The 24,371-nt window shown below is 56.4% G+C and overlaps 1 protein-coding gene across 1 annotated transcript; it reads right to left on the bottom strand.

Annotated features, from left to right (window-relative positions):
• Positions 1–902: 902 nt before the first annotated feature.
• On the bottom strand, positions 903–24,371 carry CSF2RB (colony stimulating factor 2 receptor subunit beta). Its single transcript, XM_058741396.1, has 14 exons — positions 24,231–24,371; positions 17,060–17,303; positions 15,766–15,889; positions 13,278–13,471; positions 9,901–10,052; positions 9,650–9,818; positions 8,946–9,081; positions 8,612–8,769; positions 7,336–7,475; positions 6,171–6,333; positions 4,993–5,083; positions 4,728–4,785; positions 3,739–3,842; positions 903–3,140 (listed from the first exon to the last, which is right to left on the bottom strand). Exons 2-14 carry the CDS (start codon positions 17,133–17,135, stop codon positions 2,036–2,038), a joined length of 2,670 nt encoding a protein of 889 aa, XP_058597379.1. The 5' UTR covers positions 17,136–17,303; positions 24,231–24,371; the 3' UTR covers positions 903–2,035.

Genomic DNA, 24,371 nt, shown 5'->3' on the forward strand with positions numbered 1-24,371 from the left:
AGCGAAGGGTTTTGGTTTACAGCGAACACATTTTATTGCAATTTTTTTTTTCAGCTAACAGTATCTGCGCATCTCGAAATTCACATCTTGGACTTCTTTCTAACCCACGTAGGCCTGACTGCCCTATCCATCTGTTGCACAGGATTCCGCGTTAGAATATCCTGAAGTCTTGTTAATTTCACCATTGGTGAATTATATACGCTGTTTAGAATTCCTTTCCCCCTGACCACAAACACTTTTGTGATGAACAGGGATTTGGGAACAAAGGTTACAAGGACATCGGGTTGGCCGCTTGTTTAAAAAACATTATGAAGCTGGAACATTCCAAGTATCTCAGGCACTTTCTAGATCATAAAAGTAGCATTTCGGTTGGATGGGCGAAGAATGGGTGTTTCAGCAAACGATGGGAAAACACCCAGGCCACTCGTTTGGTGCAAACATATAGGCAGTTCTCCCCTTCGCACGCATCCACTCCAAAGTCATTATGATTTGACGCGAAAAGACTCCAAAGTGGATTTTCGCATCATTACGATTTGACGCGAAAAGCTTGAAACTCAGAAAGTACTGGTGAAAATATAAATTAGGACAAACGTGATTTCGAAGTGGCGAAGGCTTTTGTAAATTTGACATCAAAAGTGGAGCCGGCGACTCTAACCCGAAATGCGGAAAAGTCGACATCGTGTACGTCTACGGGCCTCACGTACGAAATGAAAAGACACACTACAAACTAGGGGGAAAAAATGTGCACCGTCCGTGAAAGATCGCATGTAAACAGTTTTAAAAACTTAATCAGAAAAGGATGAACACCCAACAGAGCAAAGTCCTTAGTGGGATTAGCCCCGTAAAACAAAATAGGAGTGCCCAAGAAATACGAAACCATGTGCAACCTGATAGCTATCAAATAATGCAAATTTAAATGATTTAATGCCTTTTTTTGTTTTTGCATATCAGAAAGGCACAGATTTTTAAGAAGCCATAATCCTCCATGGAGGCCCAGACATAGATCAAAAGCCCCTCGTCCATGGCCAGCGGGGGTGGGGGCTGTAAGGTCTTTCTGGAGGGAGGGCAGGAGGGCCACGTTGACTATAAGCCCCAAAGTGTACAAGGCTTTGATCATTTTCCTTTTTTTCCTTTGTTGAACAGTTTTTCCCAACATTTCTAGAGTGTATGTGGGTTCAGGACTCCCCTCTGCTTCTGAATTTCTGCAGGCCCCACCAGCCCGGGTGTAGAAGGGAGACCGCTGTGGCCAGCAGGCAGCTGGGACATTCCTCACTTGGGCAGGTGGCCTCTACCCGAGGCAGGGGCCTGCAGTCCTGACCTCCCCAGTCATAGCGGTGGGCCCAGCAGGGGCTCCCACGGGCTCAGAACAACTCTTCTCTTGCCCCATGGCTTGGTGTGACCGTCGTCAACGCTGGCATTTTGCCACAGTGCCTGGGGCTGCAGTGCCAGCCATAAGCAGGCCGGTCCTACACTGCTCTTCCCCGCCTCACCCCTCCCCCACGACCCTCACGGGGTGGGGGGGTCTCTTCCCTCCCCACGCGGGAAATGCATTCGCACCTACCAGGGCCAGGCTGCAGACACGAGTCCTTAACACAACCGGACATGTCAACGTCAGAACAGGCTCTGACCGAGACGTGTCCTCTCAGGATGGGCTTAGCTCGGACCTCAAGCTCACTCGAATGATAAGTCAGTGGAAAGAGAAAGAAGACAGTGGCAAAAGCAAGGAAATCTGGGGGAAAAAAAAAGTGGGCAAACGGAATGAGGATAGAGAGAGCGCTAACAGTCTGTAACTTAAGATTAAGTTAACAGGACAGAAAAATGTGTGTGTGTGAGAGAGAGAGAGAGAGAGAGATCGGGAGGCGGTGGGGGCAGCATTCCTTGGCCGAAGGTCAAGTGAGAAGGGAGGAGGTCGACTAACTTCCGGGTCATCTGTTCCAGCACGAAAGCTTCTCCTGGGCTTTGCGGAAGGGACTGTGAGAGGGGCCGGGAGGTGGCGGGAGGGCAGGTGGACCACCCCCCCGGGATCTGGGGTGGCTCAGCACACCTCCCCCGGCCTGCTGACATCCCAGGGGGGCAGCGACAAGTAGTCCTGCTGTTTTAGGGCTTTGAAATGCCTGACGGCTGGCACTTGGGGAATGGCGGGGCGCATGGCCTTCTTGGCCTGGAACATGTGGTCGTGGTCCCCGATCTCAGGACACGGTCCTGGGGAAGCGGGTGAGAGAGGGCCAGGTCCCAGGCCAGGCAGGAAGCAGTAGTCGCCCACTTGCTGCAGGACCAGGAGCCCCTCGGGGTGTGGGGGGCTGGGGGCTGCCTCCCCTGGGCTCAGGATGGGGCTGCTGGCTGCAGGAGGGGCAGGACTGCCCAGAGGGGACTTGGGGGACTGGCCTGGGGTCAGAGGGATGTCCACATAGCCCTCGATTTCTGGCTTCGTGGGGGCCGGGACGCTACAGAGCCTACGGGCCGGTCCAAGACTGAGGCCGTGGTTCTGGTCTGAGGGCAGGTTCAGGGGGTGGACCTTGGAGGCAGACGGCAGCCCCGGGGGCCAGGGAAGTGCCAGGTCTGCGGTGGTGACGTAGCCAGAGGCCGTGACGCCGTCCCCAGGGTCCCCAGAGCCAGTGGGCAGAGCCATGAGGGCCCTGTCCTTTGGGCCCTGACCGCCCACCATCAGCCTGTATACAGGAGAGGCAAGGCCTGCCCCTGACTCCGGTGAGGGGTTCCCTTCAGCCTCCGGGCCGGGGTTCCTCTCCAAAACCTTGGCCCGGCCCTGTGCCATCACCTGGGCCAGTGGAACCAGCTGCACCTGTCCTCCCGCGGGCAGACACAGGTACTCCAGGGACCCCGGAGGCTGTGGCTTCTGGCTCATGCCCCTCTGTGGGGGCTCCGGGGGGCCCATCACGTCAGGCAGGGAGTGGCTGCGGGGTAGGCCCAGGTAGGGGCCGTTGAAGTCGAAGCCGGAGACCCGGCTCTCGGGCCTGCCCGCGGGGGCCGACGGGCCTGGATGGGGGCTGGGGGGCTGCTCCGTGCACGGGTCCGAAGTGGCTGAGGCTGTGTCAGGCTCACATGGTGATTTGTGCACATCTTTCGGGTCCTCTGTGGTGAGAGGTGACACTTCGCTGTGCCTACAGTCTGCGGGAAACACCCTGCGGGGAGAACGGGCACAGGGACGTTGGGGTCCCCTGGGCAGCCACTTCAGCTCATGCCGGGGCTAGGGGCCGGGGGCAGGGGGAGGTCTGGCCCCACCCGGAGCTCAGGGAGAGCACAGAGCAGGGCAAGGTCAGGGAGTGGGCCCGGAGAGGACATCGGGTGGCCCTTGTGGGTCTCGCCCGCCAGCCTCCATGTTCTTGTTCAAGCTCTTCCCCTGCCAGGTGTGGTCCCCTCACCCCAGGTTCCTTGATATCCACCCAGCTTCGGGGACCAGGGCTCGGTCATGCCCTCGTCCCTTCATCCCCCACCGTGCCATCGGCACCCCAGTGTGGGGTCTGCCTGGCCAGTAGGGCAGGGAGAGGTCATTGCTCCAGTCTTCCGCGTCTGGTCAAGTCCATGGTATGGCCCTCCCTAACCTGGGAACCAGGAAGGTCTTCCGGATGTCTGACAGGTATGCCTTTTGCTTTAGAGCCACCAACCCCCACGGATCTCTCTATACTGAGCCACAGGCCAGAGGCCACCTCCTCTGAGCCTCCAGTGTGCACAATGGGGCCACCCTCCCACATCCTAGGGACCCCGTGCCCAGACACTCACCCCTCCAGCTCAGGGAAGTAGCTGCCTCTCGGCCCCTTGTGCAAGGGGCTCCTGATGGTGAGTACCGCCATGCTGCCTGGGAGCCCGAGCCCGGCACTCCCGTTCTGGAAAGAGAAAGGACCCTTGTGCCGTGGCTGTGTGGGAGCCCGAGAAGCTGAAGGTGGGGGGTGGGGGTGGGGCGAGGAGGCCAGGGCATGACAGGGGATACAGCGAGCCCCCCAGACACGGAAGGAGTCTCAGCAAGGTCAGGACCCGCCAGGGCCCCCTGACACCAGGGAGGAGAAGCCCAGAGAGGGGCTGGGACTTCCCATGGGCCCTCGAGCATCTGAGGATGGGGACCCTCTTCTTGCAAGTTCACTAATCTGGGGGTGTCACTGCCTCCACACTCACACCCTACTTTCCCCCACAGTAGCCATGAGGACCCCCCCGCCACCGGGCAAGCTGGCCCTGCTGGACCAAAGGGCTCCTGTGACCCATGTGCCACCGCCTGCCTTGCGTCCATCTCAGCATCTGGGATGCTGCCAGCCTCGCTGCCTGCCCCCCCTCGGCTCCTTTTATGAGGGGGGTCCCGTGCCCATCCTCCACAGGCCTTCTGTCTGCGGTGGCCTTTCCCACCTGGCCCCACCCTGGCTCCTTCAAAGCTCAGCTCTGCTGTCCCATCCTCAGGGAAGCCATTCTGCCTCTTGTGAGCCCACCTGCCCCCGCGGAACTGAGCCCCTCCCCGAGGCCACCCCGACTCCCGCCTTCGGCTCCGGCTCCGAGGGAGCCCTGCACCCTGGGCCAGCCCTGGGAGCCTGCAGGTGCCCAGAGGATTGCAGAGCTGAACCTGCCGGGGCTGGCCTGCCTCTTAGAGCTTCCTGGCACCTTCCCGGGCCACCTCTGCTTCACACTCAAAGCCACGGGAAGGCGGGGAAGACATAGGGACGGGGACGTGGCTGCAAGAGTGAGGCGCCCCTACCACCCTGGCCGCCTTCGCGGTCCGCTCCTACCTGGAACAGGTGGCTCTTGCTGGGGTTTGGGATTTTCTCCTCCCACTTCCGGTTCAGCCTAGAGAGACACCAGGGAGGTGACCGTGAGCCAGAGGCCCCATGCTCACGTGCAAAGAGGAAACTGAGGCCCAGGGAGAAGGTGAGAGGTGGCCAAGGCTTCCCAGGGAGCGGGTGCGGAGCGGGGACTAGAGGGAGCCAGTTGTGGGGTCCCTGGCACCCCCTGGGTTCCTGAGTACCCCCCCTACCCGTCATAGAGTCCCCTTACCTGTACCCATAGATGCCACAGAAGCGCAGGACAGGGAGCAAGGCCAGCGTGGTGAACACCAGGATGAGAGCCAGGACCCACGTGGGCAGGACTTCCGGGAAGGAAAAAGGAACATTAGCATCTGGGGAGGGACAGAACTGGAGGCTTAGGAGGTGGGGAGGAGCTGAGGCCAGGTCAGTGCCCCCAGACCCTGCTCTGTGCAGGCGCGGCACTCCAGAAACTCACTGGCTTGGCGTGCAGCGTGGCGGGGTGGGGAGGCCAGACATAGGCGAAGAAGAGGGCATTGGTCTGACCTCCCCCACCCCCATGTTCAAGTGCTGGGAAGGACACAGAGGGTTAGATTCTTTCCAGTAGCAGAAGGAATTATGGGGGTGGGGGGCAGGGCCATGACTCCAGCCCATGGCAATCACAGGGGACTTCCTGTAGGAGGCAGCATATAAGCTTGAGCATCGAGGCACAGGGAGGCTTGGAGAGGCGGAGATGGGGAAGGCCATGCTAGTATAGGAACCAGCAGGTACAAAGGCCCATCGGGAGCCCCAACTTCCTGCCTGCCCAGCAGCCTTGAGCCCTTCACAGGCTGGGCCCCTCCAGGACTTTCTTGGTCTCTTCCCTTAGGCGTGGTGTCCAGTCCTCCTTTCCGCTTGATTGTGGCCCTCTCCCTGCGACTCCCCCCCCCTGCAAGGCTGGCTGGGGCTGGGGTCCCTGCTGCTAATACCTCCTCGGTCCTCTCTCTGCCACCACGTCCTGGACCTAGTCTGGTACTTGTCTTCTGGTGGCCACTATGGCCAATGGTGAGAGACATTGGAAGCAGCAATGGGGGAGATTAAGAAATCAGACCGAACCCTTCCAATCCCAGGCCCCAGCCCATCGCTCCTGATGTTTGCTACCATGGTAACCAGAAACGCATGCTGAGTGGTCACTAGGTGATGGCTGTCACCAAGGCTAAAGGAACAAACCGTGGGTCATATCAATAGAGGGCTAAGCTCCAGTCCGAGGGAGGACCCCTCTTCTCTGCTCTCAGGACCTCACCTGCCACATAGGTGTCGCTTTGCAGTGACTAGTGACACGTGGAGGAAAGGACACTCGGGTGGAGTGGGGTCACACCCCTGTGTTCACATCACGCTTGTCCTCTGCCCAGCTGGGCTGTACCCGGAAGGGGGGGTGGCTGGGACACCTACCCCACTCCGTGTCCCAGAAGGTCTCCTCACTCCACTGGCTCCAGACCCCGTTGTAGCCGCTGGGGGTGGGCCTGACCCTCACTCTCGCCTGGTACCTGGTGAAGGGCTCCAGCTGTGGCAGTGACATGACGTGGGAGTTCTGGAGGGTCTCCGTCTTGCTCTCCTGTGGACACAGGCGAGTGAGCAGGTCTGCTGAGGCTGAGGCTACTTGCCTGGTGCGGGGGGGGGGGGGGGGTGGCGCGGGGAGGCACAGCCGCAAGCCCCTCCCACCTCAACGCCCCAGCCTTTCTGTCCCGTCAGGCCCGGGCTGCAGCCGCATCCCCAGATCTGAGTCCTCCCTGCCCCCCATGGAGGGCCCTGCCCCAGGGCGCACAGAGGCAGAGCACTCTGGATGGGACGGGGGGCTGCACCCCTGCGACATAGGACAACACCGAGGCCCAGAAATCCTGAGGACACAGCGTGTGCCACCCTCACTCTAAACCGCCCCGCCCACTCCCGAGCTCCTCGGGGATGGCCTGGACCCCGATTATGGCCTGCCCAGGAACGCAAGGCAGCATCACTGGACCCCAAGACGGGGTTTGCGAGCCGGGGCCCCACTCCCAGCTCCACCGCTGATGGCGCCCCTCCTGGCTTCCGTTTCCCCGCTTCCGGACCTGAAGGTCTGGGGCGGGCTCTGAGGTTGCCAACTAGGGCTGCGGGGAGCCCGGGTGCTACACACACAGCCCGGGGGCCGTCTGGGGGTGGGGACCAGAGACCGAACCCTGGGCCGGGGCCCTGCCTGCTTTATCAGAGCAGCTCCGCTCTCAGCAGCTGCACATCTGCGTTCCAGAGATTTCTCTGAAGAAGAATCCCCTCCTGACTTTTGAAAACCCTTCACCCAGCTGCCTCTCAGCCCTCCGAGTCCCGACGTCTACATCCCCTTGGCAAGTCAGGGTCCCATCGTCAATCTGGGCCATGTCACATCACCCCTGTGAACTTTAGCACCTCCGCCAAGTGATAGGACAAGACCAGTTGACCACACAGGGCCGTGACCGCGAAGTCTCAGCGGCTTCCTCTGACCGGTCACCTGCTGGGAGCCAGGCCCCTGGCAGGTCGGCGCCCCCCTGCGTGTTTTCTCCCATCCCCCTACCCCAATCCAGGCCCCTTCCCGGGCATAGGCCCTCACCTTCCATGAGTCTGCGTCTTTCTTGTACTGGATCTGGAAGGTGTGACCTATGTGTTTGTAAAGCATCTCCTCTGTTGTCCAGGACAGGGCATAGCCGTCTCTGCTCTTGGTCACATTGAGGGTCGGGGGAGCCATCTGGACTGGAGGGAGGGAAACCTTTAGGGAACGCTGTTCCTAGCATTCCTCCGATGGAACGTCCTTTTCATCCCATGCTCGTCACAGGCGCTCTCTCTCCCGGTCCACCCCTTCTCGGGGTCCTTGCACCTCACTTTGCCACACTATCCACTTTGATCCGAGCGGCCCTCCTCTTGGGAGATGCTGAGATAGGCTCGTTTTGTAGGGAGGTGAGCCAAAGCACGGGCTACGCCCAGCATTTACGTAAAAATAGAAACACTATTAATTCGTCCTAGTCTACAGAATTAACTATGTCGCAGGTATCGTCATGCATGCTCAGTCTGCGTGAATCTCTCACTCGATTCTAACAGCAGCCCAACATGGTAGGTACTATTAACTCGTCACATTTCACAGGCGGGGAAACTGAGCCCCGGAACGGTTAAGTAACTTGCCAAGGCCAGGCAGCTAACGAGTGGTAGAGGAAAAGGTGGCAACCCGGCATCCCCGGAGTGAGCGGTGGATTCCAACCTGGGTGAGCAAGACAGATTGGCTGTGGCCTCCCCCCCCCACTGAAGTCTGGATGGGAGAGCCGGGGTCCTCAGGAAGCAACGCAGGAGGTTCCTTTGCATGGGATTCTTGCTGCATAAGAGGAGTCAGGGATATTGACCCGCAAGAAGCTACCATTTATTTGCACATGTTCCAGCCCCCCGATTGAAGAAGTAACTCACAGCTCAACTATTTTGAAGCCTGAAAATATCAGTGCGCAGAGGACTTTGGAAATCGGAGAGCGAAAAACCTAATCAGGGGACGAAGGGGAGAGCCTGGGGGGGTACAGTTGGCAGAAGGGGCTTCAGAGGAGCTGCGGGGTTGGACAGGAATGCAGAGCTCAAGAAATCGGAGAACACAGGCTTTAGAGATGTGCTCCTGGGAACTATCAGTGGAAGCTTCCTTCGTGTTATTTGCCCTTGTCATCGCAGTGTCCTTGCTTCTTGAGAACATCAAGGTTAGAATGACTTTTGTTCACTTGGCTCGCTGGGCCGCGTTTGGTGGACAGTGACCAACGTGAAGACTGGGCCACAGGGAGTCCTGACTTTGCGTGGGTTACGCGACGAGACAGGACTGTGGCAAGGGGGCCTGCGCGCAAGGCTGGGGGCGAACTCACTGTGGTCTGAGCTCTTTATAAACTTCTCCTCCTCCTTCACCCGAACAGAGATGGCGTACTGGCTGTGGTTCCTGGGGTCAGGCACGGGAATCTGGCATCGGTGCTGGACCAAGAGGCCGGGGAGCTGTTCCTTCAGCACCGGGGAGCACTCCTCCTCCCTGAGGATCACGGTGCAGGTGAGGGCGAGGGAGGCAGGGGCCATGGGAGGGAGGCAACCTCGGGATGAGCCATGGCCTCCACTGGGGCATTTCAGGGTCAGGGGGAGGTCTGAAGGACACAGGTGGTGACGAGGGGAGGGAAGGGCGGGTGGGGGCGGGGAGGAGAGGACGCTCACCTTGCACTGGCGCTGGGCTTGTAGAAGAGGGTGAAGGAGACTGAGCTGGCCACCTCGGACCACACTTCCCAGGAGCAGCTGAGCACGGCGACCCCATCGAACAAGCACTGGAGGTTCTGGGGCTGGGCCTTGTCCCCTGGGAAGGGAGACACTTCCTTTTATCCTCCCTTCCTCCATTCCTTCCTTCGCTCTCAAGTTACGTGAGCCTCATCTCAGAGAGATTGTGGGGCTTTGGGACCAGAAAAACTAGGGCTTAGCATTAGCCTGAACCTGCCCGCGGTGTGTCCGCAGGTCAGAGAGTGAATTCTGTGAACCCTCTTACCCCCTTGTGCACCCTCGGGAGAGCGTCTGGTTTCAGTGTTGGTGGGGGGGGGGGACGCAACACGATGATGTTGACGTGTCCACACCCAGCATAGCGCTCACAGCTGCTCAGAATGCCACGGCCACCGCCCGTGATGCTTATCCCTGTAACGTGGGCGCAGAAAGTGCGCAGAAGAGGCTGGGGCCCAGCCGTGGGTGGGACGCAGCCCCTGTGTCTGGAGAGCCACAGTAGGGATGGAGTCCGCCCTGGGTATCGATCTTGAACACAGGCTACAGAAGATCTGTGGAATCCCGCAGGACGGACCCCTGGACTCTTTCTGTCCGGAAGCTGAATGAGCCACCCTCCCCTCAGAAGGGCATTGCCCCAATTTTGGCTTTGTTACCTGTCTGGGAGTGCCAGAGAAGCTCCGGGCTCCACTGGCTGGGCCGCCCCGAGAGCCCTGAGCTGGGGGCCAGGCGGGCGCGCACTCGGGCCACATACGTGCTGCTGGGAAGGAGGTGCTCTGGCCCCAGGACAGCCTGGGAGGAGTTGCAGTAGAGGGTAGGGGCATCCTGCGGGGAGGGAGGGGTTAATGGAACAGGTGCCAGCTGGGCCAGGTCCCTCGGCTGGGGCAGAGCCGGCCATGGCCCCTACCTCCCAGGAGTCCTGAAGCCTCTTGTAGACCACCTCGTACTCCAGGTTTGACAGCCAGTGGCTCTGGGAACCCGGAGGGGCCACCCTCCAGGTCAGCAGGAAACTGTCCCCGACAGCGGTGATCTGGAGGTCCTTGGGTGCAGGGGCCTGCACTGGAGGAAGGGGAGGTCAAGGGCTCAGAAGGGGCTGGATAACTATAGGGCGGCAGGTTTTGCGTGGGCAGACTGGGGCCCCAGGCTGAGTGCCGTCCTACCCGCTGAGCAGCCTTGGACAAGACCCCTTTCCTCTGTGGGCCTCAGGCCCTTCACCTGCCAAACTGTGGGGGTTCACTGTGAACATGAATGAAAGCCGCACAGATTTCTGGGCGTATATCACACAAGCTCCGTGAAAGGTGCTGCCAGTGAAGTTCCTCCGAATGGAGCCTCCGGTCCCCTCTGCCCACCTCGCGGCCTGTTCGGCCTCTTCCCAGCAGAGGGCGCTGTGGCTCACGTTACGCCCCACGATGCTGTCCATCCTCCTCCTCTTTCCACCTGCCCAGGATCCTGCTCCTCTCAGAGCCCAGTATAAATGTCTCCTTTTCTAGAACTTTCTTGGATGTCCCTGTCCCCTTGGGCAGAATCCCTTGCCCCTCTTCCTGTCTCACCACAGCCCATTGTATGGGCCTTAGAGCCCTGGGGCATTTATGTGTCTCCTTTTCTGCCTTTCCAAGGAGTCAGGAGCTTATGGGCGGCCGGGTTCGGCCCTCCACACCCTTCCCTACCCCCATGGCCTGAGATTAGTGGTTCAGTGAATTTAGGGGACAAAGTGAATGGAGGATGAATGAATCCACGAAGAAATACATGTAGGCAACCTTCACAGACTTTTCAAGAAGGCATTCCGTCAACCAACAGCAAACGTGTGTCCGTTGGGCGACCATAGTCATTAACGAATGACACGGCTCCCGCCTTCCTGAAGCTTCTGTGCCTGAATGCTGAGGGATGACCTTGAAACACAATCCAATGTGTCCGACCGGGACGTGGCATGTGAGAGCATGTCCGAGCTGGAGCCTCTAGAAAATCTTAAGCCCCGAGTGGCAGATACAGGGCGCCCCCTCTCCACAGCCACAGCAGACATCACTAATCAATCACTGCACTCCTAGCCCCTGAGCCCCCCGGGGAGTGGGAATCCCTTTCAGCACAGAGCTCTAGAAGCTGCTTCCAACTGAAACGACTGGGAGCCTGAGCGCAAACCTGTTCCTCCAACCTGAGAGATTGTAGTAGTCCACTAGCTCATTTCACAGATGGAGAAACGGACAGAGGAAGGAAAATACCCCAGATCTCCACTCGTGGGAGCCTCAGAGCAGCTCCAACGCACACACCTGTCCCTCCTCAGCACCAGAAGCTTCCCTGATCCATTGCCAAAATGGCTTGGGGCTGGAGCTGAGCTCCCTGCTGAACACAGGCTCTAGGAGACAAACGTCACACTCCCCTCCCTTTTTCTAAGTTGTCCCCGTGTCCAGCATATCACCTTCCCTGTGACCAGGCCATATGCTTCACAGGGGCGGGGACACTGACCGGCTTGTTCACTGCTGTGCTGGTGGATGTGGGTGCTCAGTGAGGGAGCAGATGAACGAGTGAAGGGCACGTGTGTCCTAAGTATAATTTGTATGCCCCCCTGCCGCCCGCTCCCATGCCCTGGCCGCGTTCCAGTAGAATGCTCGTCATTTCTCCGTGGGACGAGCGCCTCAGGTTGCATCCCGGGCCCCAGCCTCCTGCCCCCTCCTGCCCCCTGCCGTCTACCCTGTGCGTCACCCACCTCGGGCGTCCTCACATCTGATCAAGTCATTCGCCTTCGATGGCTCTCCATCACCTAGACGTTGGCCCCTAAGCCCCTTTGCAGGGCCCAGCAGCGTCCTCAGGTCAGGCCCCTGCCTGCACCTGCCCCTCTCCGTCTTCCTCACGCTGTCCGGCCCTTTTGATGGTGATGCTTCTGGGCTACAGTTTCTCGCGGTTGCCCCAACCCGCCTTGCCCTCCCCAGTCTCCCAGCCTTGGCACACGCTGTTTCCTCTAGGAATGTTCTTCCTGCTCTGTCCTCTTACCCACCCTTCAGCTCTCCCTGCCAGGCTCTTGCCGCCCCCCCTCCCCCCCGCCCCGGGGAAGCCTGTCCTGACCCCCTGGCCCCCAGGCTCCTTGCCCACTGCCCCTCAGCATGTGGCACACGGCACCCACTTCTGGTTCAACCTCCGGTATTTCCTGGCCTCTCAACCTGCTTGCTCTGAGCCCCACCGGGATGGGGACCTTTCTCATCCATCAAACGCGTTTAGAGACACTGTTGCAAAGGTATCGGCCATGGCCTAACCAATCCCCTCCTCCGGGCACCGGCTTTGTGCTGCCGTGATGAGAACAGGCAGGAAGCGAAGGCGGGAGTCCCCTCTCTGTGTGACGCTTGCACCTACAGTGGGGCCTGCCCAGCGTTCGGAACCCCGGATGCTAAAGTCACACACATGTATCTGAGGGGCCTTGGGCAAGTTCCTGTTCTCCGAGCCTCGGTTTCAACATCAGTGACATGGGGTGAAAAAGAAAACAGGGGTGTGCGACACCACACGTCGTCGTAATGGTTACGTAATATTGGGCAGTGTTTCCTAAAAGCCAGCCATCCGTAGGGTTCTTACTGCATCAATTTCAACTTTAAAAGGTGATCCCCTCGAACATGTCTCGTGTAGGTTCATTGTGAGTACAGATAAAAATTGAATTAATGAGGCTGAAGCGTTGGTTATGTTTCTGGGTAACACACAGTCGAACGAAGCCTAGCTAGGTCACCGACACCCACCCAGGACCATTGGCTTTTTGGGGCCGCTGTGGACACGCGGGCCGCGCTCGCTGGAAGCCGCTCAGGGAGGGCAGGGAGGTGATGACCTCCATCTCCAGGGCAGGAAGCCCTGGGCAGAGCTGATCCATCACTGGCTTGATTGTTCAGGGCTGGCGCTTTGGAAAAGTCATGTGGCCTCTCTGGGCTTTAACTGCCTCATCTATAAAATGGGTCGTTGCAGACTTTGGATGAGGCTATATCGGTGATGGGTGTTCTCAAGCTAGGAAGTTTCTACCCGAATAGGGAGGCTGGTTCTCCTAGAAGGGCAGCCTTCACTGCTGGAAGGCAGTATCTTGGCGGGTGCTGGAGCAGTCAGGGCCCAGGGAGGTGCCACCGGCCGGGGGCTCTGCCCCTTGGACCTGCTCCAATGCCTCGGTTGTCGGGAGGCCACACCCTCCTCTCTCAAGAGACCAGAGCCACCCCCTCCCCCCCTTGAAGACTCTCGCTTCCTGGCCCTTCTGCCGTCTCGCCACCCCCGGGGTCCACTGTCCTCCCGGGACCACTGCCATCCGGGAACCCCAGAACTTACCATTCTGGTCCAGAGTCACGGTGAGCTGGGCGCCCAGAGGCCTGTCTGGTCGGAATGAGAAGTAGTCTTTGTCGGCGAGGACAAAAATCTTGTAGGGAATGACACATCTTCTGGGCACGCAGCCGGCACAGGGGTGGTCCAATGACAAGCCCGTGTCATTACTGAGATCACAGGACACTGGCACTGGAGGGTTCCTGCCAGCAGAGAACATGGTGAGCCCAGAGTGAAGAAGCATCACGCGTTCAACAAAGGTCCTGAGCGGTCACCATGTGCGAGGCTCTGTCCAGGGCCAGGGTGCTGCCGTCCTGATGGAGGGGGACACGCATGGAAGAACTGGATAAAATACGTCACGTGTCAGATGGAGCAAACTTTACACGGACAGATACAGCAGGGAGATGCGGAAGCCAGAAGGGGTGGGGTGGGGGGTGCAATCTGAAACAGGGGAGACAGGGAAGGCCTCATGGCAAAGGCGACTTTTGGGCAGAGACTTGAAGGAAGTCAGGGAGGGAGCCATGCAAATTCTGGGGGAAAAGGTGAGTTCAGGTAAAGGGAACAGCTGGTGCAAAGGCCCTGGGGCGGGCACGGGCTTGGAGTGTTGTATGATTAAAAAAAATTTTTTTTTACATTTTTATTTATTTTTGAGAGACAGAGACAGCACAAGTGGGGGAGGGGCAGAGAGAAGAGGAGACACAGAATCGGAAGCAGGCTCCAGGCTCCAAGCTGTCAGCACAGAGCCCGATGCGGGGCTCGAACCCACAAACCGTGAGATCGTGACCTGAGCCGAAGTCGCAAGCTTAACCGACCGAGCCACCCAGGCGCCCCTGGAGTGTTGTAGGATTAGGCGGTCACCCAGAGTTCATGGAGTGGCATCTGTGAGGGTGGGAGGTGAGGGAGACCAGTAGAGCAAGGTGACACAGCGCTTAAAAGGAAACCGAGGAATTCGGATGTCACTGAGCGTGGAGATAATTGAGTTATGAGCAGAGGGGTGACATGTCGTGACCCAAAGGCCTCCTCTGGCCGCTGGGCCGTGGATAGATAGGGGTGGATGGGGGCGGTAGTCTCGGAAGCTGAGAGACCAGATAGGAGGCTCCAGAAATAGCCAAGTGACGGGCCGTAGTTCGCACCAGGGTGGTGGTGTTAGCCTCGGCCAGATTCGCGTCCTGTTCGAAGATCGAGTCTGCAGCATTTGCTGACGGATTAGAGGCACCGATGGGGAAGGGAAGGTGCTAAAGGAGGGAAGACAACAACGAATCTCCCAGCTGGTCAGCAGGAGCCTCTGGGAGCTCCCATTCAGTGAAGCGGGAGGTGGGGGGTGGGGTGAGCGGAATTTGGTTTAAATCGCTGGGGGTGGAAGACACCTTCGTCTACAGGCCACGTGGGGGGGGGCAAGTGCACCTGTAGGCCTGGAGCTGGGGGAGGGGGGGCGCGGGGCTGGAGAGCACGTGAGAGTCACCAGCATGCAGCCTGGGGCTGGGTCTCTGCCACTGGGTCAGTTATGAAAGAGCGGAGATCCAAGGAGGAACCCCAGGGCATCTCACCCTTCAAGTTAGAGACGAAAGAAGGGAGCGAACAGGGAGACAGAGAAGGCGAGCTGGGGAGACACAGGAGAGGGGGGGTTGTGGCGACCAGGAGAGGCAGGTGCTTTCACCACGGTCCGTGGGGCCGGTGTGTGTCAGGTGCCGCCCACGGTCAAGGAGGGAGGAGGCTGAGACCGAGCATTGGGTTTAACAGCAGGGAGGGCTTGGTAGCCTTGGGCCTGAGCGGTCTGGGTGGCCCGGTGGGGCCAGTCATTCCAGGTTCAGAATAACCGGAAAGACCTTGGACGCTGCGGGTCTAGCCAACTCTTTGGGGGAGGGTGGCCTCCAAGGGGAAGCAGAGGGTGGGCTCCACCGGAGGAGGTGGGGGTCTGGAGGCACCCCAGGGCTTCAGCCCTTGCTGGCGTCTGGGTGATGGCCATTTAATCATCCCCAGAATGGTGGGTCAGACTGTCACCAGCCCCCAGAACGCGGTGCAGAATCTTCCCAAACGGCACGTCCCCCCGGAGACCATGTGAGGGCAACAGAGAAAACCCACACTCCGGAGGCCGCAGGGCCCCGGCTCCCATTCAGCCCCACAGCTGCCCCGTGGACCGTGCCACCGCAGCCTCGGTTGGCTCACCTGTGAACTGGGCATCACACGCCTGCCCTGCCCACCTCGCAGCGAAGATAATCTAAAACTGACCTTTGCAGGGCGACTCTGTTAAACAGTGATGGAGGACGAGTATCACCACCTCTGTCGTCCACAGCGATGTTCACGTAGGAGCCTCTTCCCCTCTCCAAACCCCGACGCCAGCCATCAGCACCCGGACCTGGCTGGCCGCCTAATGGGGCAGGAGCTCCTGGGCAGGGGCCTCCCTGTCCCTGCCCTCTGGCCAGCCCCCACCGGGGCACAGCCCCACTCAGCAGCCTCCCTGTGGGCCCTCTGACCCCTGAGCCCTGGTGGCACTTACTCATTCAGCCTCCGGAAGAGAGTCAGGTTGATGAACTTCTGGGCATCCTGAGTGTCTGCCCACCTGCAGGTGATGTGGCTGTGGTAGTCATTATAACACTGTAGGGTCTGCAGTGGGACGGTCTCTGCCCGGGGAGAGGCAGAAAGGGGGTCACATCTGGATGTCCCTTGTCACCCCCCCCATCCCCTCTGGAGTGCCGAGAGCTAGGGAGGGGTCCAGAGTCCTGTAGGGGCCCCTGGCTGCTAGACAGAGCTCCCTAGGGACCCTGGGCAGTGCGGGGAGGACGGGGTTCTGCGGGTGTGAGGGCCCTAGCCATGGGCCCCGCTGCCTGGGTAGAAACACAACATTCTAGGGGCGCCTGGGTGGCTCAGTCGGTGAAGCGTCCAACTTAGGCTCAGGTCATGATCTCGCGGTCTGCGGGTCCGAGACCTGCGTCGGGCTCTGGGTCAACAGCCCGGAGCCTGGAGCCAGTTTCGGATTCTGGGTCTCCCTCTCTCTCGGCCCCTCCCCTGCTCAGGCTCTGTCTCTCAAAAATAAATGTAAAAAACAAATTTAGAAACACAATATTCTCGTAGGGTCACAGCACATTTCCTGAGCCCCTGCTGTGCCCTTGCTCCTGGCGCAGGGTCTCTCTCCCACCCCAGGAGGGATGCTTGCATCGGGCATGGGCCCGGCCCCTGGATCCCTTTTGGGACAGCCTGGGAAGAGTGGCAGCATGGCAGAGCCCTCTGGGACCTCCCTGTCCTGGTCTCTTGGTCAGCTGCAGGGCCTGATGGTGGGAAGAGAGAATGTGGTTCTCGGGGTTATCAGAGAAGCCATGCTCTCTGGGAGCCCTTGGGGAGCGGGGGTTCGTGCGCCTTAAGAGCCAGAGGAACATCCCAGCAGGGGCTTCCGAGCAGGAGGAGGGTGCTGGGGCCGAAGCAGGGAGAGACCGCCAGTCTGAGGGGCCCCAGGAAGAAAGGCACCGAGGAGGGGACCGGTCAAAGCCACCCGAGGCACAGAGTATCTGGGGGGTCGGAATTAAGGCTGGAACGACCGGCCCAGAGGGGAGACGCCTGGGATGCCACACTGAGAAGGTGGGCAGAGAAGCCACACGAGCAGAGATGGCTGTTCAGGAGGCTGGAGAAGAGGGAGAATCCAGGAGGGGGCGCGGGGCTCCAGAGAGGATAGGGAGGGGGAGAATGAGGGAGGGCGGGAGGGGTCTGGGGCTTTCTGGGCACACGTGGGCGTGGCCTTGCTCAAGGGCCAGCTGTGAGGAGGGTCACAGGGAAGGGGAGGCATCAACAGAGCTCACCTTGGGCCCCCGCCACGCCGGGCCCCCAGAACAGAGCCAGCAAGGCAACAGGGAGGAGCCCCCGGGTCAGCACCATCTCTGGGTCAGCTCTGGATGAACGGGTGGCCGGCTCAGGTGGGCCCGGGCCTGGGCAGGGGCTGGGGTCCTCAGTGACCCAGAGTCGTGTATGCTTGCTCAGCTGGAGGCCAGGCCAGACCCATGTCCCCGGCTCCTGTGAGCCCTCTCGCCTGCGAAGGGACTCTGCCTGCGGAAGAGAGATCAGCTGAGAGTGAGTGACCCCCTTCCGTCCTGCACTCCCTGGACTTGACCCACGTTGCAGGGTGAAGCCAGGAGTGATGCACGGCCTCTGGCGCCCCCTGCCACCTCAGCCTGGCACCCAGGACAGTCCTTTCCCCTTAGCCTCAGTGCCTGGGGCGTGACTTGGAGGGAGATACATTTAGTGGCTTCTGAAGAAGTGAGATTTTTCCCACCTCCACCCCCACCCCTCAGTCGTGCATCAGAAGCTCCTATGCAGTCCCCTGGCGATGGAAAAACCTCACAGGGAGGCCTGGTATCTGACTTGTTCTGAGCTCCCTGCCGGCCTCTGACCCGATCCGCTTTAGAGGGGTGGCAGGGTGTGGGGGCCACAGTGTCCTCCCCTGGGCGTGATCACAGCACACGCTCACTTACACTGCGCGCACACACACTCCATTTACTGTCAACCCTCCCACACCACCCTCAGAATGCCTGTTCCCTTTTCTCTGTAGAAGGCCGGGGATTTCCTCTTTTCATTCTGTCTGGCCCTGGGAAGTACCCAGGAGAGCAGAACAGGGGACAGTGGTTCCTTTTCTCCCCCTAAGATTGTCTGAAATTTCACTCAAGAGGCACATGTGCACACACACGAAGCAGCAACTTTCTTACTGGGAAAAGCACGGCTCTGGGCTCAGCAGACCTGACCTTCAGCCCAGGCTCTGCTTCTCCCCCCGCCAGCGGCCTGTGCTGACCCACCAGTGCTCCCTGAACCTTGTTCTCTGCGTCGGTAATGTGGGCACAAATACACGTATCTCACGCGAGAAGAACCCAATGCGGTGATGTTCATAGACAGGTTAGTCAGATAAAGGCTCCAGAAAGACGAGCAGGCTTGCTTGGAGCTGGTGGGGGGGGGGCGGGGGGGGGGGACGTATTCATCCCCTTCAGCTTCTGTAGCTGGAGGCCATGCCCTGCGGTAAGGGCTTGAGTCTATGTGTTTGCCTACCTGGGACTAGCCTAAACTTCCAGAGCTTTTATTTGGGTCTTACCACACGAAGAATACTACGTGTGCTAAGAGAGCGATTCCTCCTAAGGTAAGTTATAGGTTTAACACAATTCCAAACAAAATTTACCAACATGGCTTTTTGTAGGACGTCAGGAAAAAAAAATCGCTCTGAGGACAGTTACTGAGATTGTTTAGCAATAAGGAGGCTCTCCCCAGTAGCAAAATTTATTGTAAAGATCTGATAAGTAAGCGTGTTGCACACATACACAATATGTCAATGGACGTCCTGACCAGGCAATTCTATCCTGCCCAAGAACGTCCTACGTGAGGAAGGAGGAGTCGTGAATCAACGTGAAGGGATAGATAATAATAATTAAAAAAAACAAGGGCTAAGAGACAATGAATAACACTGTAAAACGTGTCCACCTAAATCGGTGTCCCACACCACACCCAAATATGGGGGTCATTAAACATTTCAATGTAAGACGTTAAATCGTATTAAGGTTGCAAAGCAAGTGGCAGACGGTGTGTGCACCGCCCCCTGTTCCCTTGGTCACAGAAGCTCAGGCTTCAGCGGGGCTTTGGAGCTACACAGAATAAAAGATTTTATTTCCTACACTCTTCTGTTGCTAGGTGTGGTCATGTCACTAAGTTGTCCAAGGAGAAGTGAGCGGAAGCATCGGGTGTGCCTTCCAAAAAAAGGCTTCTTAAAGGGAGTTGGCCAGGGGAGGAGGGGCCCATTTCTTCCTTCTTCCAGCCCACAACTTGGAAGTGATGGCTGGAGCTCCAGAAGCCATTTTGGACCGTGAGGTTACCTTGAGGATGGAACCATATACAACAGAAAGAGGGAAGCCTGGGTCCTTCTTGTCACTCTGGAGCAACCACACCGGCCTGGGAGCGCCTGCCTCCGGACATCTTTTATGTGAGGACAAAGATAAACCTCCATATTGTTAAGCCACTGTTGTTTAAAGATTTTCCATGCAACCAAAAAGATACAAATGGAAATAGAAGAAAACTTCACAGGGCTTAAAGGAGACAACGGGAAGGACAAACTTAATTTTTTTTTTAATTTTTTTTAATTTATTTATTTTTTTTATTTATTTTTGGGACAGAGAGAGATAGAGCATGAACGGGGGAGGGCCAGAGAGAGAGGGAGACGCAGAACCAGAAACAGGCTCCAGGCTCCGAGCCGTCAGCCCAGAGCCCGACGCGGGGCTCGAACTCACGGACCGCGAGATCGTGACCCAGCTGAAGTCGGACGCCCAACCGATGGCACCACCCAGGCGCCCCCAAACTTAATTTTTAACAGTGCCATACTGAGTCACGTGCTGGTAAATTCTCGGTCATCCAAGAATAAAAGAATGCTCCCAAAAGGTTCCAGTAGGAAACAAACATTATTTTCAGTGGAACAAGGGTCAGGTTGGCCAGATTTTCTTACAAGTGACCTTGAACTCTAAGTAGATAGCGATGTCTTGAAAACACTGAGGGAAAATATGTTTAAACCTAGAATCGTTAAAAGTCAAGCTTCCTTTGATGCTCATGGACAGAAAAACGCAACATTTGGAAATGGAGTAAAGACAAAGAAAATTTTCAGATCTTTTCTAAGAAACACAATCGGCTCTGGGATATATTTCAGGGGGAAAAAAAAAGAGTTCAAGAAAGATAGCATATAATACGGGAATCAGTGGTGAGAAAAGAAACCAAATAAGACTTATACTAAGTAGAGAAGAATTGTTACTTATAAAGTGAAAGTGAGTTAATTATGTCATAACAATGCAGATAGATGGTTGGAAGGTGGGAGCTGGCTGTGAGGTGAGGGGCAGAAAGCGGAGGAGAACTGAAAGCTTGTTAGGGTTCGTGTCTTGTTTTGGAGGCACAGACGTGTGTTAATTACGCCCAAATGTTGATGGAAAATACACATTATGTACATGTGTTAAAAAGGTAAGGGTTAAAAGCCACTAAGAGTGAGGGGTAAGCACAGGAGCAAAAGGTGGACAGGGAGAGGGAAGGGAGAAGGAGGAAGAGGGGAAAAAAGAGAAGAGAAAAACCAAACACCTTTTTACTCGAAACAAACATGCACACCAAAATTCCCAAACTCATGAAGAAATTTACTGGTAGGAATAAAAACTGGAAATGAAAAAACAAACAAACAAGCAAAGCAAACCATAAATTCATTCCAGACAAAAAGAATGTCATAGGGCAATCTGACAAAGACTTCTAGAAGAAGAATGTATCATGGCCACCTGGGGATTATTCCAGAAACAGACAAAGAGCCATGAAGCAATCTCTTCATGATTAAAAGAAACAGACCAACAGATTAAAGGGGGAAAGAAGGATCAGCTTATCTTGACAGATGCTTCTCAATATTCAGTAACACAAAAGCCATTCCCAATTAAACACCCTGACAGGTGAACCTCGACAAATGAGGCGTTGAAGGGAACGCTGGTGTTTCTGGGCATCTACTGCCAGTCTGTAGTGACGTCAGCGTCGAAGGAGAATGTGCGTGTCGTCCCCGTCAAGGGCACAAGCGGGGGAAGGCCACCCACTACTGCCATCTCCCCCAAATAATCTCTAAATTCAACGCAATCTCAGTCAAAACTCCAAAAGGGGTTTTAACAGGCTTGACAAACCGGCTCTAGATTATAACAAGCCGAACATGAGAGACGGGTTCTATTAGCCAGAAAAATGACGAGGAGTATGATCGCAGACAGATGGACTAGAAAACAATAAGGAAAACAACCAAATAGGAATTTGGGAAGAAATCGCGGCATTTCTAATCACAGAGGAAAGGATGGGCCACATGCTCATAATTATGATGTTGAGACAATTAGCTGATAATTTTTTAAAGCTAGATAATTACTTTACAAATTGCCTACCCCTCCAAATTCTGGGTGGATTAAAGTTCTAAAAGTCAAAACTAAAATGATAAAAAGCATTACAGGTACTTCCTTAACCTCAGGGGTTAACAAGACACCAAACCCAAATTGAACTTGGAAGGCAATTAACATGCTTTTGTATGAAAGTATCTTCCACATGGTAAAGAAAAAGGACAAGTGATGATCTGGAAACATAATTTAAACGTTATGCAAATAAATTGTTAGTGTGCTTAATAAATGAGCTACTCCTACAGTAAATATGTAAAAGACAAAAAACCCGGGATGTGGACAAAACATTCTTTTTTTTTTTTTTTAATTTTTTTTAATGTTTTTTATTTATTTTTGGGACAGAGAGAGACAGAGCATGAACGGGGGAGGGGCAGAGAGAGAGGGAGACACAGAATCGGAAACAGGCTCCAGGCTCCGAGCCATCGGCCCAGAGACTGACGCGGGGCTCGAACTCACGGACCGCGAGATCGTGACCTGGCTGAAGTCGGATGCTTAACCGACTGCGCCACCCAGGCGCCCCTGGACAAAACATTCTTATATGTATCATAAAAGGAGCCCAGGTGGCCAATGAACATATGGAAGAGGAGTAACTTCATCCATAATCAGGGAAAGGAAAACTCCAAGCAAGAATCAGATAATTTTCCTCCATCCATTGGACACAGTTTCTAAATTTTTTTTAATGTTTTTTTTTTTTAATTTATTTTTGAGACAGAGAGAGACAGACCATGAGCAGGGGAGGGGCAGAAAGAGAGGGAGACACAGAATCCAAAGCAGGCTCCAGGCTCTGAGCCATCAGCACAGAGCCTGATGCGGGGCTCAAACTCACAGACCGTGAGTTCATGACCTGAGCTGAAATTGGTGCTCAACCGACTGAGCCACCCAGGCGCCCCGGATACAGTCTAAAGACTGATCATTTTCCTAAAGAGAAATGAGCCTTTTATACACCCCTGTGGGGGTGTATGTTAATTCAGCTGCTTTGAGGATGATCTGACAATATTTATTACATTTTTGGATGCACAATCTCCTGCTCAGTAATTCTTCTAGGCATCTGGGCCACAGAAACACCTCCACGGGTGTGGAAAAAATGGGGGGAAGAAAAACCCCAACAAAAAACAACGAAATGTCTATCAGTATGGGATTGGGTAACTTGTGGTGTGGCCCCTACTAATACATGCTGCCTTATTTTGTAGGGCTAATAAACGACTTAAATCGATATGTGTTATTGTGGAATGTCCCAAATGTAATATTAGGTGAAAATATAAGTCATAGAACAATATGTATATATATATATGTATATGTATATATTTAATTTTTAAATGTTTATTTTTGAGAGAGACAGAGCACGAGGGGGGAGGGGCAGAGAGAGAGGGAGACCCAGAATCCGAAGCAGGCTCCAGGCTCTGAGCTGTCAGCAGGGAGCCCGACGCTCGAACCCACAGACCGCGAGATCACGACCTGAGCCAAAGTGGGACGCTTCACCGACTGAGCCACGCGGGCGCCCTGAGCAATACGTCTGCTTATACTCCTGTTTATGTACAAAGGAAAGCTATATACTTGCATCACACTTAGAAAATGATTTGGAAGGACACATATGGTATAGAGTAGGATGTGAGGCCGGGAGATAGGGATAGCTGGCGCTTTGTGTCTTACGCTATACAATTCCGGATCATTCTAACGGCTGATAAAGCAGATAGCCACGTATTCGCTTAGTACGAAACACGCTCATTAAACAAGTGAGGGACTATTCTGTAGTGTTTGGTGCGTATCACACGACATGAGTGAAACTGGCGAATGAAAAAAAGGAGGGGCCGAGAGCTAACGGGAAAGGTTTCACTCGTTATAAAACTATTAGGAAGCACGAAAGGCGAGAGGTAGAGAAAATCAGGACCCGGTGATACAAAATTGCAGCAGGATCCCTAAGACTCAAAACTGTACATTTGCAACTTGTTGCCGGGAACCGTCTGGCGGGGCCACACAGGCTGCCACCCCGGTGGGGACCTTGGAAGCCCTCGCGCTCCCATCCACAGGGCAAGTGCACGCACCTGCACACATCCTGAGGTAGATACCCCCTTAGACGCAACCCCCCCATCCCCCACCAGCTCACAGACTTGGGTGCGGAACACCCACACCTGTGCCTGAACCCAACTGAACAACGGAGGCTCAGGGTGGGGTGTTGAGAGTAAAACCACATTCTTCGAGGGGGGAAAACACATTCTTCGAGAGAGACCGAGCCCTTTCTCGTCTTCCAAAGGGAGCTTCCAAAGCCACACCAAGCTCTGGGGCAGAGCATGACAAAGTTCCAGGTTCCCCCCTCGCCTCCCAGTCTCTCTGCACCCCTGCATCCCCACGGACACCCATGGAAACGCACACACGCCCTCACTCTCCAGCTCTCCTTTTCTAAACCAGGATGGCAGAGGGGCGCCTGGGTGGCTCCGTTGGCTAAGCGTCCGGCTTCGGCTCAGGTCATGATCTCGCGGTTGGCGGGTTCGAGCCCCGCGTCGGGCTCTGGGGCCGACAGCCCGGAGCCTGGAGCCTGCTTCGGATTCTGGGTCTCCCTCTCTCTCGGCCCCTCCCCTGCTCACTCACTCTCTCTCAAAAATAAATAAACATTAAAAAAATATATACGAAACCAGGATGCCAGGGACTATTGATGTGTTCTTGCCGCTCCAGAGACAAGGAGGCAGAAACCGGTTCACTGCCACTAACACCTCGGCGACACTTTAGCGGCAAAGCCAAGAGGGACGCCACGCAGGTGGGTGTGTGACCGCCGCCTCCCCGGGAGTCCTCCCTGCCAGGACGGCTGGATCCCGAACAGGAGGCCCTCGCCCTGTTCGCACAACACTCAAGGAAGCAGGCACCGCTGGCTGTCTGCTCACGCCCCGGCTGCCCAAGGAGCCTGGCCAATCTTCCCAAGAGACCAAGCCCTGACCCCCCCCCCCCGAGTCCCCGAGCGCGCCCGCCCACCCCACACCCCCCGCCTCTCCCCGTTCTCCGTCCACAGCCTGGGCCTCCCCCACCGCTCCCCAGCCCGCCCCTGAAAGCCAGGCCGTACCTCTTCGTGGTGGGACGGCAAAGCCTTCTGCTGGAGTGTCCAGGCGACAGGGAGCCTGTCACGCTTCCTATATATGCTGACGTCGTCGTTAGGAAACAGAAGCAGAAAGAGGAAGCGACACCGGCCAGGCCTGTGTCTGCA

Source organism: Neofelis nebulosa, chromosome 8 (genome assembly GCF_028018385.1).
Source record: "Neofelis nebulosa isolate mNeoNeb1 chromosome 8, mNeoNeb1.pri, whole genome shotgun sequence".
Classification (NCBI taxonomy): Eukaryota; Metazoa; Chordata; class Mammalia; order Carnivora; family Felidae; genus Neofelis; species Neofelis nebulosa.

Coding starts and splice junctions, on each gene's coding strand:
- CSF2RB (XM_058741396.1), bottom strand. CDS start 17,135: ATGGTGCTGACCCGGGGGCTCCTCCCTGTTGCCTTGCTGGCTCTGTTC. Junction 7,476..8,611: donor TATAAAGAGCTCAGACCACA/GTGAGTTCGCCC, acceptor CCCTCCCTCCAG/TCCAGATGGCTCCCCCGACC. Junction 3,141..3,738: donor TACTTCCCTGAGCTGGAGGG/GTGAGTGTCTGG, acceptor TTCTCCCCGCAG/GGTGTTTCCCGCAGACTGTA.